This window comes from Myotis lucifugus, unplaced genomic scaffold (genome assembly GCF_000147115.1).
Source record: "Myotis lucifugus unplaced genomic scaffold, Myoluc2.0 scaffold_0, whole genome shotgun sequence".
Classification (NCBI taxonomy): domain Eukaryota; kingdom Metazoa; phylum Chordata; class Mammalia; order Chiroptera; family Vespertilionidae; genus Myotis; species Myotis lucifugus.
This window is the reverse complement of record NW_005871048.1, coordinates 30,132,234-30,149,432: the sequence shown is the minus strand read 5'-3', so window position 1 is coordinate 30,149,432 and position 17,199 is coordinate 30,132,234. Positions and strand designations below refer to the sequence as shown.

General features: G+C 36.8%; 1 protein-coding gene across 8 annotated transcripts in view; it reads right to left on the bottom strand.

Moving 5' to 3' along the window:
* MEF2C (myocyte enhancer factor 2C) overlaps positions 1-17,199 on the bottom strand; it is a 158,695-nt gene that overhangs the window by 18,986 nt on the left and 122,510 nt on the right. For all 8 annotated transcript variants that reach the window (XM_006081228.3, XM_023750051.1, XM_023750063.1 and 5 more), the window contains 2 exons: positions 12,938-13,124; positions 10,818-10,865 (listed from right to left, as the gene is read on the bottom strand). In XM_006081228.3, the coding sequence (XP_006081290.1) occupies positions 10,818-10,865; positions 12,938-13,124 (235 nt within the window). The remainder of the gene's footprint in view (positions 1-10,817; positions 10,866-12,937; positions 13,125-17,199) is intronic.

The window sequence follows — 17,199 nt, the reverse complement described above, 5'->3', positions numbered from 1 at the left end:
TTCTTTAGATGATAACATACCAATGACTAAGTATACCAACGAGACAAACTACATATCAACCATATAATATAAAAGTTGGGACATCATGCAATGCCCCTTCCCTCCCCCTCCTGCCCAGGCTTGGCTAACACGAGCCTCTCAGATCATGATAACTTTATACCATAGACTTTATACTATAGAAAGTGAGCAGCCAAACTTCGTTTGTGCGTGGTGAGTGACATCCTTACCCCTGTATGTGAGGAAAATAACAATCCTGACAGTGGAATGGATAGATTAAAGGGGGTCAGGGTGCCGCTGGGGAAACCGGTTAGGACGCACCTGCTACGGAACGCAGGCGGAATGAGGTCTGACTGAGGCAGCAGAGATGGGAAGATTTACCAGGCAGAGGGGAGTCAAGAACAAAAGAAAAAGATAAAGTAGATAAATCCAAGTTCCAGTCAAGAGGTCTCCATCAGAGCTCCTTCAACCATACCGAGCCTTCCTTTTCTCAATGCTAAGTGACGATTTCTTTAGTGAGAGAGAAGCATAAAAGTAATCTGAATTAAAGACACCCACACACTCGCCTGAGGCAGCCATCGCCAACATGACCATGCAATATTAATAACAGCAAAACCTTTATCTTGTGTTATTTAGCAATACTAGTAACAACATAAAACATACACATCAAGTACCCAGAATAGCACCAGGCACCTAGTAACTGCTATATAAGTGTTTGCTATTATATGTGAATACAAAACACCTTTAAATCCTCACAACAACAATCCTATGAAGTACTAATAGGATCCTTGGATGACATAATGAGAGAAATGAGGAACAGAGAGGTCCAGTAACTTGCCCCATGTCAAACAGCTATCAACTGGTGGAGTGTGATTTGAACCCAGCAGTGTGTCCAGAGTCCACACTCTGAAGTACTACACTGCCCCGGTTCCTTGAGAATCAGTCACGCTGTGAGGTTCTGAAAACCCATCTGTGTCAAATCTCATTCTAAAATGCAGAAATACAAAGAAACAGAGGGAGCAGATGAAGTGTGAGACCAGGGACATTGAAAATCAAAGGTTCTCCTGAGCCAGAGGTGATGTGGAAGCTTGAGAAAGACCTTACATGGTCAACTTGGCCATCATAACCACTGTTCGGGTTCAGAAGATGCTGAACTTATACGGGCTGGGCAGAAGTAGGTTTAGAGTTGCTCGTATGGAAAAAGACATGCAGGGTATGATCATTAGAATAGATTTATTATCTCAAAAGAATGTCATAAAGGCCCAGTAAACCTACTTTTGCCCACCCCTGTATAAAGAGGCAGAGAATGGTGATGTTCTAAACCATATTTCTGCTCTCCCTCTGAATAAATAAACATTTACAAACAGGAAATATTGGGTTGAGCTACACGAAATGTCAAAGCAGCTGTTGAACTTTTGATGTGCTATTCAAGTGGATAATTAAGTATGCTTTTAAAAGTAAATTTTATAATATCATAGTCAATAATCTCTCCTGTAATATAGGGTAAAGATGTTTACTACCTAGTGTCAATTTAAGATACAAGCCTCCATCAAACCACTAAAATGATACTGAAATGCCCAGTATTTTATAGTATCCGCTATTAGTTGTTATCTGGAAAACAATTTCTAATTATATATAGGGGTACAAAATTTAATTTGTTCAGGAAGTTGTTAATGGTATCTCAATTTTTAGAATTTGAAGCAAACTGCCACAGGAAAACTGGTCAGATGAAACTGAACATATAGTTAACCTCTGATGTCTGTCTCTCTGTCTCTGTCTCTCTCTCTGTCTCTGTCTATGTCTCTCTCTCTCTCTCTCCCCCTGCTTCTCTCACTAACAAAAATAAAAATCAATAAGCATATCCTTGGGTGAGGATTCAGGAAAAAAAGCACTAGGAACTATAAGTCATTCAGCTGTTGTGAATCACAGTTTATTTTTTCATTTTTATTTATTTTTTGTTTTTAGAGACAAGGAGACCTTTTCCATGGGATAGCTCTAAGGGAAAAGGCAACCACAAAACATCTGGAGGTCAGAAATCTGGGAATGATGAAAATTTCAATATGCCTCCTGCAGAATGGGGGTTTGCAAAGCAGATTTCTGATTCTTATCCTGGTAAAGACTGCTGATTACAGATTCTTAAACGTAAAATTGCTCCACTCTATCTGGGGGTTTCTTAGGGAAATAATGTAATAATGCATAATGTTAGACTATGAAGAGACTCCTGTGAAACCTCAGAGCCTCAGAAAAATACCCCAAGAATACACCAGAGCCAAGACTATTTTTGGCTATAACAGTTAGAGGGCAGCAGACATTCTACAGCAGACATTCTACACAGAAACTTGTCTCTTCTGCTTGACCATGTCACCCCGAAGCCAAATCAGACCTTCATGGATCCCATATCTACCCCACTTGTCCTTGGTGTGTTTTTGCTTAGTACCATTTGTGAAATTAAGTCTATCTGCCAACTAGATACTGACCTTCAAATCTTCAGTACATACAATAAGCTCTGGATTGTGAGGCAGAAGTAAAGAATTTTTACTTATTACTGAGTTGCTTCTCCAAAGATCAAGAGTCTATATCATAAAGTAGGTTTTTGCTGCAAGCCACTTGCTCATGTGTCCTACGAGTCATGCGGGTCAAGCATGATCACCCCGACTTTTGACAGATGAGGAAATTGAGGTTCAGGAGCTTCTGTGACTTGTTTGATTTGAATCCCAAACACAGACTGCTCCCACCACATTATGACAAAAGCCCGATGTTTCAGATTTAGAATGCATCCTTATATTTCTCCCGCTCTCTCTGAATAAAGGCTCCACTTGCAAATAAGGAAGAAATTGACAATCTGATGTTGCCAGTGCAAAAGGGCACTCAAAATATCGTTCTGCTGCGAGTACTGATTTACTGCAGGGATAGTTTTTAATTGCACCATAAAAATGATATTGAGCCTCACTATCTTCAGAAAATTCCACTTAACGATGAATGATAGATTGATGACTCACTTAATTGTTCACTTCTTGTGATTTTGGGGCTGTCTCTTTGCTAAAAATGAGGGGGTGTCTCCATTATTGACACAATCGCTCATTCTTTCAGCCATTTTTATAAACAAAAATATTGAGACAGTATAAATTAGAGAGAACGTGACAGAAGAGAATGAATAATTACTTGTGGTTTGAACAGTTACACTGCTGCAAACTCATCAGAAGATCATCATGTGCAAAGTGAAATGTGTTGCATGGCAGTGCGCGGTGCTCCCCCTCTGCCTCAGCTTTATTAACGTACGCTCTTTACTCCCACCCTTGAGGGCAGGGGCCGCAGCAGCCATCTCTGTGAAGCCTTGCACAATAAGGAAATGTTACTGGAACTGCATCCCACTAAGCTTTATTTTTTGCTTAGGAAACATAAATATAAATAACTGTGATGCTAACAATAGCTAACATATATTAGCACGCACTTGCTCTGGGCAGACACTGCTAGGTGCGATGCATTGGTTATCTCATTTAAGTTTCACAACAATCCTGAAAAATGGGAATTCACAGCCTTTCCAAGGGCAATAATGTCATCCCTAAAATAACCCAGATATCACATATTTTCCTTGATTATCTTATTATTCTCAATAACTGCTTCTGGAATATTTTCCTAAATTATTGCTTGAGCAAAATTTTTAGTCCATGATTTCATAGTTTTCTTTGGGTTGCTTAATATTAAACGAAAGATTCCTTTTTCATGATTGTCATGTAAATGAATGTATTTTAATATGTAAATGGACCACAGATTTGGATTTGCTATTAATACTATGATAATCTTTATTAATATAGCAGGGCTCCCCTTCCCCACACACTATAAATACAACACAATCAGTCCTTTACTGTTAGTGCAGGTTGTAAGTGGAGTCTAAGGTAAACAAATTGTGAAAGGAGGTTAAAACAAGTTAATATTAAGTTTGGTTAAAACAATTAAAATGGAGCAATAATAACCAACCAGAAGACTAGGTGCTTCCCGCCCCCCCCCCTTAATAAATCTTCCCAGTGACACATCTGTAGTTTAAAAATTGAAATTGTTTATCCAAGGTTTTGGTACAATAATTTTCTTTAGTTTACTTTAAACTAAATATATTTGATTTGATCTTTCAAATATGAGACTGTATCATGACTATAAGGCTTTGAATTGAAATTCAAATGAAACATACTATGTAAGTCTAACTGTAAAATTCAAGTGACTGGCAAAGTTTTATTTAAAAACAGAAAATTACACTCTTGGCCGACAGCCTTGAAGGCCTAAAAAGTCCCTGGTAGGTAAAAAATTGATTTCCAAAAGAGGGGTTTTTTAACCACATATCTCCTTCAGCATCTGCTGTCTGTGGATGCACAATTTCAAATCACTGATGATTCTGAGAAGAGCTTTTCCTTCTATGTTATCTCCAAATAAAGCCTTAACGGTGATGTCAAAAACAGGGAAGAGAGAAACCAATAGTGTACAAAAAACAAGACTGCTAAGAGAAAAAGAAAATTTGAGTAAAACTAATAATTTAGGAGAAAACATTACCTGCCTGAATTGATATTAAAAATGATCAAAGTTTTATTTTCAGCCACAGCCTTGGTTAAAGCAATGAAATATGAGTGAAGAGATCAATTTTCACATTGTTTTACTGAATGTAACAGGAGGGTAGGGGATAAAAATGATACAATTTGTGAGATCAGAAATCATGTTTTACAAAGGACTCTAAAATCTGTTAAAACACTAGGAAGATATAATTTAAAATAAAATGTTTTCCCTATAGAAATCAAACGCCTTAAGAATGAAGTCAAACCAAAATGGTTGAAAGCAGACTTTATGGTATCCTGACTTAGCCTGTAACATTTTCTTTTTTTTTTTCTTTTTTTTTTTTTTAAATATATTTTATTGATTTTTTACAGAGAGGAAGGGAGAGAGATAGAGAGTTAGAAACGTCGATGAGAGAGAAACATCGACCAGCTGCCTCCTGCACATCCCCTACTGGGGATGTGCCCGCAACCCAGGTACATGCCCTTGACCGGAATCGAACCTGGGACCTTTCAGTCCGCAGGCCGACGCTCTATCCACTGAGCCAAACCGGTTTCGGCAAGCCTGTAACATTTTCATGTCTTTTCTTTAAGCTGCCTCTCTTACTTCAACATCAGCCCCTAGAGAATGGTATGAAGGTACTGCTTTATTTGTAATTTTTTAGGTCTTGAATATGGAAGGTGGACACATTTTCTTGGCAGTGGCTGCATATCACATGCTGTAGATCATCCAACCAGAAGACTGGGTGTTTTTTTTCTTCCCCCTTAATAAATGTAGATAACCTAGGTTTGTGTTAAAAATATCTTTGTTACTTAATTTCAGAGATACTAATAAAGCAATGCTGTTGGGTCTTTATTTGTGTTTTGGGTGAACTCCCAAGGTAAAACTGCAAATGAACTCAGAATTTTTTTTTTCCAGAACAAATCAAACTAACAGAATACTTTCAAAACAAGAATTCAACTATTAATTTAGATTTTTTCACATGCTGCTTAATAATATTTCAAAAAGTAATATAAAAATATATTTCTATCATAACAAAAATAGTTTTCTATTTGAGAGCAATTAAGTGGTATCCCTCTCCCTTTCTTGAGTATTGTAACCTGAATTTGTGTTTTGTTAGGCAACAAAAAATGCAAACTTGTTAAAGCAAATCCTTCTAGACTAAATTTTTAACCACTTCACTGATACTCTAAATTACTGAGTAAGAATTTCCAAGAAGTCTTTTGGCTAATAAGAGAGTCAGCTGAGAAATTTTTGGTAAGTATTCTCAAAAACAAAAACTTGAAAAACAATGGTACTGGTAAAGAATAATACACATTGTATGGCCTTTTCGTCTCCTCACTTAGTTCCATTTTATAACATGATAAACACTTCTTTTTCAATGCCAAATGAATTTCAAAATAAGTCCTGTAATTAAAGTTTTATTATATGATCATAACACATTATTTATAAATGGACACTATAGTGTTTTATCCCCCAAGTAAGTACTAAGTGCAAAGGTTCTAAGTCTAAGGTCTTGCTAGATGGAGTGTTTTCAGAGTCTGGAAGCCAGGTCTCCTTATTCACTGCTCAGTGACTTATCTGCAGCCGTTCACTGCCACCAAGTCTCCATGTATTCAGTGATATAAATTAAGCATTCTGGAAGTGACAATGCTTGACAACCAAATGCATAAAAGAGTAAACAATTGACAATCAAAATAACAGCTGTTAGTTTCTTTTTATATAAAATTATATCTAATTTACAATAAATGCCAATTAAAATTATTAACCAATATACATAAATCTCCTTTGCCTTATTGTCAAATAGCTATGTAGATTGTAAAATTCTCTTAAAACTTCAGAGATTCCTAAACGATTTCTCTCTCTCTCTCCAGTCTCAATCACAAATCAGTAAATCCTTGAGTATACTTGTTCTTCCTACTCAATACAAAGAAACCATGTTTTCAAAATCAAAACAAAGGGTACTAATAGGACAGTGAATAATCCAACACAAGACATTGCTGTTCTAATGGTTATTTCTATTAAATCTAATCATGATGAAAACTCAACTGAGCTTGATCTTACAATCATCAATAACCACTAAGATTAGCATGTTAAAAGCTTTAATGTGCAGAGATATGACAAAATGTAATTTTAAAAGCAGTGACTTTTCATTTTGGTTGTTGAGAGAAAAGGATTAAGTAGTGGATGAATAACTGTCAACTGAAACCTAGAAATGTCACTATTGCTAATGTATTATAATGACTTGCTGTATATTTCTCTTATAGCAAGAGTACAACCCCATCCTGTTCCTTCTTTATTTCCACTTGTCTTTTTCTTTGAAACTGCTTCAAGTGATAAGAAGAGGTTCATTATTTTAAGAGGTGATTTGTGATGGTCTGAGATACCAACCCAGTAAATTTCTCATTTACTGCTATATATTAGCTCTATGGGTTTTCTATCAAGTATGTTAGAGAAGTTAGTAAAACTTTATTGGCCAATGGTGCTCAGCCATTTAAACAAGTAATTAATTCATTATTCAGTGTATACAGTATCAGAAGAATACATTATTTTTTGAATTACAAATAAAGGGCATATCTTTTTTTTAAAGTTACATAATTTCTTTGAAATATTATTTTTGTTTTTAATATCAACACTATTAAAAATTTATGTCTATAAGATCAAAACTTCCTTTATTCAGCTAACAAACTTTTACTGAGTATCTGCCACGTGCTATCTTTTATGTTTCAAGCTGGGATTACAGACGGAATAAGAGACCATTTGCCCTGAGTGTTGAGTGTCCAGGAGAGAGAAATGTGCCCAGACTTTACAACGACAGTGCAACGAGATAAGTAGTGTAGGTACAGGCTGCCACGGGAGAATAGAGGAGAGGTGTGTAATTCCTTCTGGGAGAGACAGGAAAGGGTTTCCTAAATGGCTGAACTGAAATCTGAGGGATGACGAGGAGTGCTCAGTAGCCTGCAGCAGGAGTGCTAGGAATGCATATGTGAAGGCAAGCAGCCTCAGCGCAATTTGGAAAGTGGAAGCACAACGTAGCTGGCTAGGAGCCTGGACTCTGAAGCAGATTGCCTGGGCTCCACCTTGGCCAATTACTTAACCTCTCTGTGCCCCAGTCCCACTGTCTTATAGAAGGGCATCAAAAGAATATCTTTTTTAAAGGACTGTTATGAGAATAAATGAGTTACTTTTCATAAAGCACCCAGGAAGAGCAATTTAAATGTTTGCTATCATAGACTTGGAGTGCAGGGTTCTTGGTGGCAGAAGGTAAGAAGGAGTAAAACTGGAAAGCATGTTGGGCCAGAGATAAGAGGCTCTTGGTTAATTCTGAAAGAGCTGGGAAGCCATTGCTGGATCTCAGGCCTGTGACTGATGACCTACAATTAGTTTAAGGCTTTGAGAAAGACTAGTCAGTTATGATGAGAATTGTGTGAGGTGCAATGTGAAGCAGGGAGATGAACTAGGGGGCCTGGGTATTGATATAAACCTCATCCAGGGGAGTGCGATAACAATGAAGTGAAAGGTACAGACTGAGGAAGTACCTTGGAGGCAGAGTCTGTAAGGTTTAGTGCCTTGCTGGTGATGGCACAAGGGAGAGAGATGGCTCAGGGACTGGATGGAAAAGATGCTATACTTTGTGATTGAGCTGAGCTGAAAAAGAGAACGTTTCTCTCTTTGGCCTTTTGGTATTCATGGGCACCCAATAAATGCTAAATTTACTTCCTTCTCAAGACTATCCTTTTTACAAGTTCAGACGATTTGATTTTGAAAAAAACTAAAAAAGACTGAAAATTATTGAACTTAATTGCAGCCTTGCCACTTGGCCTCAGAGGTTCTCACTTTATCTGAGACCTTGTGTTTCAATGACAGTATTCAACATTTGGAAGGTATCTTTTGGCCATTTTGTTTCAGTTTTCTTTTCTGAAAATGTAGAGACATTCTGGCTGGCCTTGTTTCCCCCGGTGTTATGTGATTCTCTGACATCAGCACAGATATATTCAGCTTCGACATATGATACTGTCCAGCATGAGAAAGAAGGGAAGACGGCTGTGCCTGTGAGCAGGACATGACAGCTAAGCACAAGGCTAATTGGCATCTGCAACAGGTGTTCCGTGGAAGCAGAGTTAGAAAGGGCTTCTTCCTCTATTTTTAAAAAAGTGGAGAAGCAATTCTTTCACAACTAGATAGAAACTGTGAAAATTATATACTCATGGCTACAAGATACGATCATAAAAATACAATACTTATTAGCATGAGGGTGGAGCAATTGAGCGTTTTCCTTTCTGTTTTCTTAGACTATTTTTGAAACTGAAGATTCTCATGCCCATGTGGCAGACATCCTGAAGTAGGAGGGATGAATTTGCTAAGCTTGTAAGACTTTTTTAGTTCAATGACGTATAACCTCTATGTGGCTAACTTTTATGCTTACAAGATTGAGTACCTTCTCCGTCCCTGGAGTGCCATTAAACTTAGCGGACTGTCAGGCAATTGACAATGACAGCATAATTGAACAACCAAGCACTTCTCATCTTCTATATAGGATTCTAATGCATTCTAGCTGTTAAGCAGTAATAAGAGGCCACTTCCATCAAAGCTGAGTAACTCATTCCCCCCACTCCACGTGTTTTTTTACTACTTCTAATAACTTTCATTGCCACTATTGCCTGTTCCCATAAGAGCAAGCAAATGGATGCAGCAAGATACTGGCTAGAATATCATAACATATAAAGCATTTTCCTGATATTATTTTTTCTTGGTATTTGTGACAACCCAATGCTTAGTCCCCCCCATTCTCGCTGACCATAGTGCTTGCCAGAGACTTGAATCCAAGAGACATTGGTCTGGCTTGGATCTGGTTCTGTAATGTTGAGGCAACAAGCCACAAAGTAATTTTTGAGGGGAAAAATGAACATATTTCAATTTCCAGCAAAATAGTACATTAAGTCTACTCATTAATTCGACTCTAATTTTTAAAAAGAAAGATAAAATAGGAAGGAGTGCCATTGATTCTGCTTACTAATTCACTGTATACTTCTAATACTTTTTCTTCATTACTCACTGAATTAGGAAGAGCCAACATCAGAAGTGAGAAACATTACCCCCAAATGGGTATATCTGTAAAAATGTTTTCCTATGCCAATGTTCTTTATCTTCTTTCTTATAATTAGCAGGCTATTATATTGGATCCTGGCAAAATATTTTAATTAGGCTGTCCATGGATATTTCAATAAACTTGAATTTTTTGACATTTCAAACATAACCTTGTGTCATTCATGCCTGCCTCCTACTATTTTAAATGGATAGCATGTTCCAGCTTGCAGGAATTACCATGGTTACTTGTTATGCCAATAGTAAACTGCAGTTAGCATACTGTTTTCGGAATCAAAAATGACATCAATATCTGAATAATCACAATGATATGAATTAACATGAAACTCTGAAGAGATGTCACTATGATACAACAGGCCATGGTGAAAGATGATATTAAGCTTAAATATACAGTGGGGCCTTGACTTACGAGTTTAATAAGTTCCGTGATGGAGCTCGTAACTCAAATTACTCGTATGTCAAATCAACAGTGAACGAGTGAGACACGTGATGCTGGGCTGATGTTGTGGCGTTCACTGTGATGTTCGCTGGGCCAACCAGCGGTGGGGTATCTGAAGCTGGCTCATAACCCAAATTTTAGCTCGCAACTCAAAGCAAAATATCGGCCGAGAGACGGCTCGTATTTTGAAAAACTCGTTAGTCGGGACACTCGTAAGTCAAGGCCCCACTGTATTAAAGTGCTTTTTTGGGGTCTGCACTATATTTACATTCTCTAAGACCTCATTTTAACACCAAATATGGTTTTAGTTTATTAAATTACTGTTAAATGATTATAACCCCACCCCTCCTTTTCTTTTTGTATTCTCTTTTAGAAATGTAGAGGAGTTTGGTACTTCGTTGGGTAGGAAGTGAGTCACATTGAATGTGAAATGATTAACTGAGACCTCAAATGGCAAAGATGGGTATAGGCACTCATGTCTAGACATGGTATTTAGAATTAAATTGATTTGATTAGAGCCCTCAATTCTCTACATTGACTAGTTGAAGTTTCTAGTTAATAAACATTCTTCTTCTAAGTGACTATCCAGCCACTCCTGTTCAGAAAAGTGATTTAGAAATTCTTGGGGCCATTTCTCCATGCCTCTCACAGATCTCTCAACTTTACTTCCTGCATATCTCCCAGTAAAAGAACCCTGAACAATGATATGCACAGCAGTACGGAAGTCTCCACTCACCTGCACTGGTGCCTGCACCGGATGTGAGGTCTCCACCCATCAGACCACCTACGGATGAAAAACGCAGATCAAAAGGAGCAAGGCTAAAGCAGCAGAACAGCACACTTTGCCCTTAGCAACCCCAGTATTTTGTCCTCTCTCAGGAGTCCTAAATTTGTAAAGTATTACCTAAGTCAGATGGCTGACATTTGTTTTATTGCGACATGCTGTGCTCAAACATTAAAAATACATTCCATCACTGACATTTTGCAGAATCTTTCTTTTAAAGAAAAATTACATTAAAAATTATATTTAAAAGATCCAGTTTTTTCTTAATTGTTTTCTGAATTTTTTATTATTTCCAAATCTAGTTTTTCCTAAGGGGATGTTTTATAGAGAGTACAGAATAAAAAATACAGTAAGGTTTACTGTATATTCAAATAACCATACAGTTGATGCTTAATTCTTTAAAAACATATTTTATAAAATTAATTCTGTATAGTGTTAATTGTCCAGGATCTTGGTCATTTCATGAATCTACCTACAGTGAATGACCTATTTAGTACCTGAATTTTACTTATTGACACAGTAAAATAGGTTTCACTGGCCACAAATTTAGAAACTTAGGCTTATTCATGGCTAACTTAAGAAAGTAATTTGAAATTTGTCAAGGTTTATATTAAGAGTTGGAGTGTTTCAATAAGATATTAAATATAATAATTACTGTTAGTTTTTAAGGAATAAGATTTAGCCAAAATGAAAAAATAAACACACAGAGAATAACAGCTGATTATTTTGTAATTGCTTCTAAGTGACACTGTACAATTATTAGTTAGTTCTGGTTTTGGAATTAGAAGAAAACATTTGTTACATTTTATGAAAATGTTTATTATTTCTAACTGAATAATATTTTATAAATAAAGTATGAGATTTTAAAAAATAAATGAGCACTAGTTCATCAAATAGGAAAATCAACTGCATTTGAGTATGATCTGAAAGAAAGGTATTGATTATTGAAAATGCTTATGAAAAATTTCAATCATTTTTCTGAGCAGAGAGAATGGTATAATAAAGTCCTTTATCCACATCTTTCAGACTCAAGATTTATCAAGGTTTTTTATAGGACTGATTTTGATTGTATTTTCTATATAAAGTTTCTGTATTAAACTTACTAAATATATGTTTAATTTTAATTATGAGAGATATTTCAGTATTCTTTTGTGAATAAATTGCTTTTAATATAGTTATCTGTGCCTGAGGTATTAATATTTTCGTATAGAGTGCTTTTTAAAAAACCCAAAATATAAATATATAATGGTTGCTGCACATGATTTATAAATACAATTATTTATGTGGTGCTTCTTTTGAAAATATGAAGGGATTGTTCAGTTATATTCAATACACATTTACTTAATTTCTACTGTGAGTCTGGCAAATCAAGAGGACATTATTCCCTTCAAATCTCTTTAAATCCAGTGGGAGAATAGATGCATACTCATTATAGTACATAATGTGTTCTGCTTGGTCCGAGTATAAGAGTGGCTGAAGTTTTCCTGAGTAATAAGTTCTTGTCTATGGGACACTGTGAATTGCACAACAGTAAAGATCTCCTAGAAGTGCAGGCACAAATTTATGGCAGGTGCAATGTCCTTATGATGTGCTCTTCATTTCTGACTTAGTTTTGTTTTTATTTCACACTTCTTATAAGTTATGCTATCCTACCACATTTTCTTTTTGCCATAAATCCACTATGGTATAAGTAAATTACTGTATAAATAAAAAAAAATTGACCATGGGATATTTCATAAGAGAACACAGGGGAAGGTTTCACAGAAGAAGTGCTATCAAGTGAGGAGAGAAAACGGCATTTTACTAGTAGACGAGAAAAGCACATTCTGTGTGAGAAAACATGTGGCCAAAATATAGCCACATGAGGAGATCGGTGATACAGAGGCTGAATAGCTCAAGTGCAAGATTATAAAAGATTTCTAAAGATACGCTCGTGGGGTTAGGCTTTATCATGCTGAAGACCTAGCAGTGAAGGGATACAACACATGGAAAACTTGCAGATAAAATGGCCTTTCTGCCCAGAGTGGCTCCTTCCAATGACCTGTTCCCATTGCGTTCTTCTGAGGACATACCTGTGTTACCTGCACTCGGAGGTCGATGTGTTACACCAGGAGACATACTATTCCTCTGCAGAGAAGGGTGGGCCAGTGGCAAAAGGTTGGGGTTTCCCAGTGAGCTGACGGGGTTGCTGTATACCAAACTGTTATGGCTGGACACCGGGATGGAGACTGGCATCTCAAAGTTGGGAGGTGGAACAGCCTATACGAGCAGAAAATAAAAGGGGTTACAAAGAAAGAAAGAATAGAAACAGAAGCTCTCAAGTTCAGACAGCCTTTACTTTCCAAGACAAATTTCAAATTCCAGACTGCTTGGTGTCTAGAAGACCATTAAAAAGAGCTCTCAAGATGTTCACATCATAAATTGATTTCTTTAATGTGCTTGGAACTCCTTCTATGCAACTATTAGAAAACGTTTCACTTTTGTTTAAAACAAAGCCCCATTTCATTAGATTCCATTGTCTTTGAATTCCATTCTATTAGGTAATAATTGTTCATTTGTGATATCTGAATCTGGTGGCAGAAATGACTGCAAAATCAAAGGTACATGATTGTGATGACTTCACAGAGAAAAAGGAGGATTGAAATGCAAGCCGGAGCCTTCGGCTTAATTGCTTATTGAAGCATATTTATGCAAAAGCTTAATGATATAAAATCATCTCCAGGCTTGTGAACAGCACATATACTTTAATTATTATTTTTAAAAAGTCTGTCTTTTGAAAGTAACTGTGAAGATAATAGCCATTTTAAGATACTAGATTCAACAGAGCATATATCATTTAATAATCCATATTCTAAAATGGTAGTTCAGAGTATATGTTGCACTGATATACTAACACTGAAAACTGGCAAGGCCTGCATCTCAAATGAGACAGTTGGCAAATATTTAGAGAACCGAAGCTGTGTGGCTATTTAATTAGAGTAATCAGGTCCCAACTATTGATTTTTCTGATATTATTTTGGCAATTTAAGCAAAGTCATGCTTATTTTTCTGCTTGCTCTAACTAAATAATCATAGTTGCAACTCCCCCCCTCTTCTTTCCCCATTTTTAACATTACAAATGAAAATACTGTTTGAATATATTGCCAGAGGGCTAGTGATGTCAGAGCACACAGCATTCTTAGTATAAAATGGATGTGTGTGTATCTAATATGTATATTGGAGATGGAGTTTAAATAGAACATTCCCTCAGGTGTTTTCAAATAAGCTATTGGGCAACTTTAAATGCATGAATGAGTGTGGTTCAAAGTTTTTTGTTCTTTTTTAAAAAAACCATTTTTTTTCTCTGTAATCCTAACATCAGTTTTCTTTTGTTGGCTGACTGGCTGGCCTGCAACACACGCCTCGCTCGGCAGTAGTTGTATGTTTACCCTGGTGATGACTGCACCATTATTCTCTATTTATGCTTGTCCTCCTTTTATTTCTCACTCTTTATTTTTCCTGTGTCTCTCTCCTTCCATGACCTGGATCTGTTGATATTGACCAGAGTAAATGTTATATAACTCTTTTCTTTCACATCTTTGTTTCTTCATTGTTTTAGAGGGAAATAAAAATGTCCAAGTGCTATATTAACACAGTCATTCTTTATTAGGCTTTATCTGTTGTAAACAAGGTACAAAAATAATTTTAGACAGACACCATGACATAATGGAATATAAATGTTTGATAAGATATTAAAGAGTGAGTATATCCCAAAATTTCCAGAGATTTTTTAAACAACAAATGCTGTGAAATAAATGTCTGTAGAGTAAGTAAAATATTGTTTGCCTTTATTAAAAGACTAAATAAGAATTACTCTAGTATACCTGAGAAAACACAGACAAGTAACTGTGCGACAGCTTCTCCATTTGCCCCTCCAGATTCACTGTCCACCCTCTTCACTGCTCTGGGCCAGATGCTGACCCTTCAGACTGTGTCCACCAGGCTCACCTTGGCCCCTGGCTTCAGCATGGCCAGTGGTGGTACCAGCAAGAAGTACAGAGTGGGAGAGGGAGGGCAGGGTGTTTCCCTTTGCTGGGCCCCAGGTTGGCAGAGGTGGCCATCTCCTGATCACTTTTCTTTGCTCGTGTTTCCCTTCTAGTATGAAATCAACTCTGATGTTGGCTAAATAAGGTCTCATTTCAGGAAGGTGTTAAAGCTCTTTTGCTCTAAGTAATGCAGAGCCTAGTCTACTTTTTATTATGTGAACTGAATATTTCTCTTCAAAGGAGAATTTTTAGGAAGACACTGTACTCCTACAAAGAATAAGCTTAGCATTTACTGTGTGTTACTTATTGAGCAGGCACTGTACTGAATAATCTACAGACATGATATGATACAACTCTTTCAACATTCTTTATAATTCTTCCCTTTTAAAATAGGTGAGATTAAGCGGCCCAATGTCATCAAACTAGTAAGTGGCTGAGCCTGTTGCTTTTGCTACTAAATCACTGTGCAACAAAAACGAATTTTTTTCGATAGAAAGAGAATGTTGCAATCAGAAATCATACTGTGAAGTAAGAGCTGGATGTTAGTAGCTTATTATTTTGAACCCCCAAAATAATGAACTAAATGGGATGTGGTGAGTACCATGTTGGAGTACAGTGTGTGCTCACTGACTGCCAGTCGGTGACTGAGGTCTTAGGAAAAAAGAAGCCTTAAAGACTCCCCTTGTCCATATTTTCTCAGATTTGATATTTTAGAGCTATCATTTGGGTACAGAATTTTAAATTTATATTTACTATTACTAATTACAAGTGTTTATTACTGAATACCTAAAGGTCGGCTATCCCCTGTAATATTTTACAGAATGTTGATTGTATCTCAGTAGAGAGCAAAGCTTAATTCTCTCCCCTTCCCCTGAGTGATTATACGCATATCCAATATAAAGGGGATTATTAATAATTATTTAATAAATTCTGAAGCGCCCTAATAAACAATTCATTACATGTATCTCTCTACTCCTCCCTCACTCAACCATCATGCTCAAGAATTACTCAGTTTCTAGCATTCTGGACCATAAACAATTTGATGTTGATTATTATAAAAACTCTCCTGTGACTGACTAAATAGCAGTCAGGTATAATTCTGATACCAGAGCATACTTCAAAAATTTACAAGTTGTAAAATATGCTAACAGCCTTTGCATTTTCCTTATCTGTATCAGGAACTGGCTAAGTAATTTTGAAATCAAATTATAAGCTTAAAAATGACCCCACGGAGAAGATATCTCAGAGAATCAGAAAGAACATCAGCCTTAATATCAGAAATCTCAGTTGCAGTCCAGGCTGTGCAATAAATAGACATGTAACCAGGCACATCTTTTAGCCTCCCTGGACCTGAAGTGATTGCATCCCTAAAGAGACCAACCGGATCTAAACATTTTAGGGAAAGCAAAGGCTATAATAATGTATGCATGTTTATGAGATATTGCTGCTATTCTTTTTCGTCTCAACTTTTCAAAATTTGAGAAGTTAAAAGCATCCAAATTAAAAAAATATTGTTTAAAAAGTGAAAGCCAAAAAGTAAAGACTCCAAACTTGCAGAGATCTCAGGCCAGCCTCAAAATTTTAGAGCTCTCAGGACAGGAAGGAAGAGGGAATTTGGGGTATTTAAAAAAGGTGGTAGGCAGGACTGGCTATATAATTTGCAGGGCCGGGGCAAAATGAAAATGTGGGGACCCTTGTTAAAATTTATTAAGAATTTCAAGGAGGTGATGGCACAGCGTTTTACCAAGCGTGGCCCTCTAAGAGCAGTGCCCTGTGTAATTGCACAGGTCATACGCCAATGACGCTGGCCCTGGCTTTAGGAGATACAGGCATAACAGCTAAAAGGCTTTTAGTTTTCACCCCTGAACAAATTGATCATGGTTACTGAAGTGAGTCATCGTGGTCAGAAAGGTATCTGAACTCTTATCCAAAAGCCACTATTTTCCCAAACTTACCACAAGGAAAGGTCCAATAAAAAGTCAAATCAAATATTTGCAATAAAATATTTTTAGTTAATAAGCCCTCTTTTATTCAGTGTGAGTGATTGAACTGAATCCCTTTTTTGGGGCCACTGATGACACCCTTAACTTTTGATCAACCATTACCAGTCTGCTGAAAACCAGCAGAGAAAGAGAATCACAAAACTTTGATGACTAGTGACTACTAATTGCCGGTATCCAAATTTCCTCAAGGCTGCCTGACAACTCCAGCTCATACTTGCTCATTTCCTCTCTGTCCCCAACTCCTCACAATGTGCACAGCTTCATTCTCAGTCCTCTTTCAAGCACCTGCTCCCCCACCTCAAAATC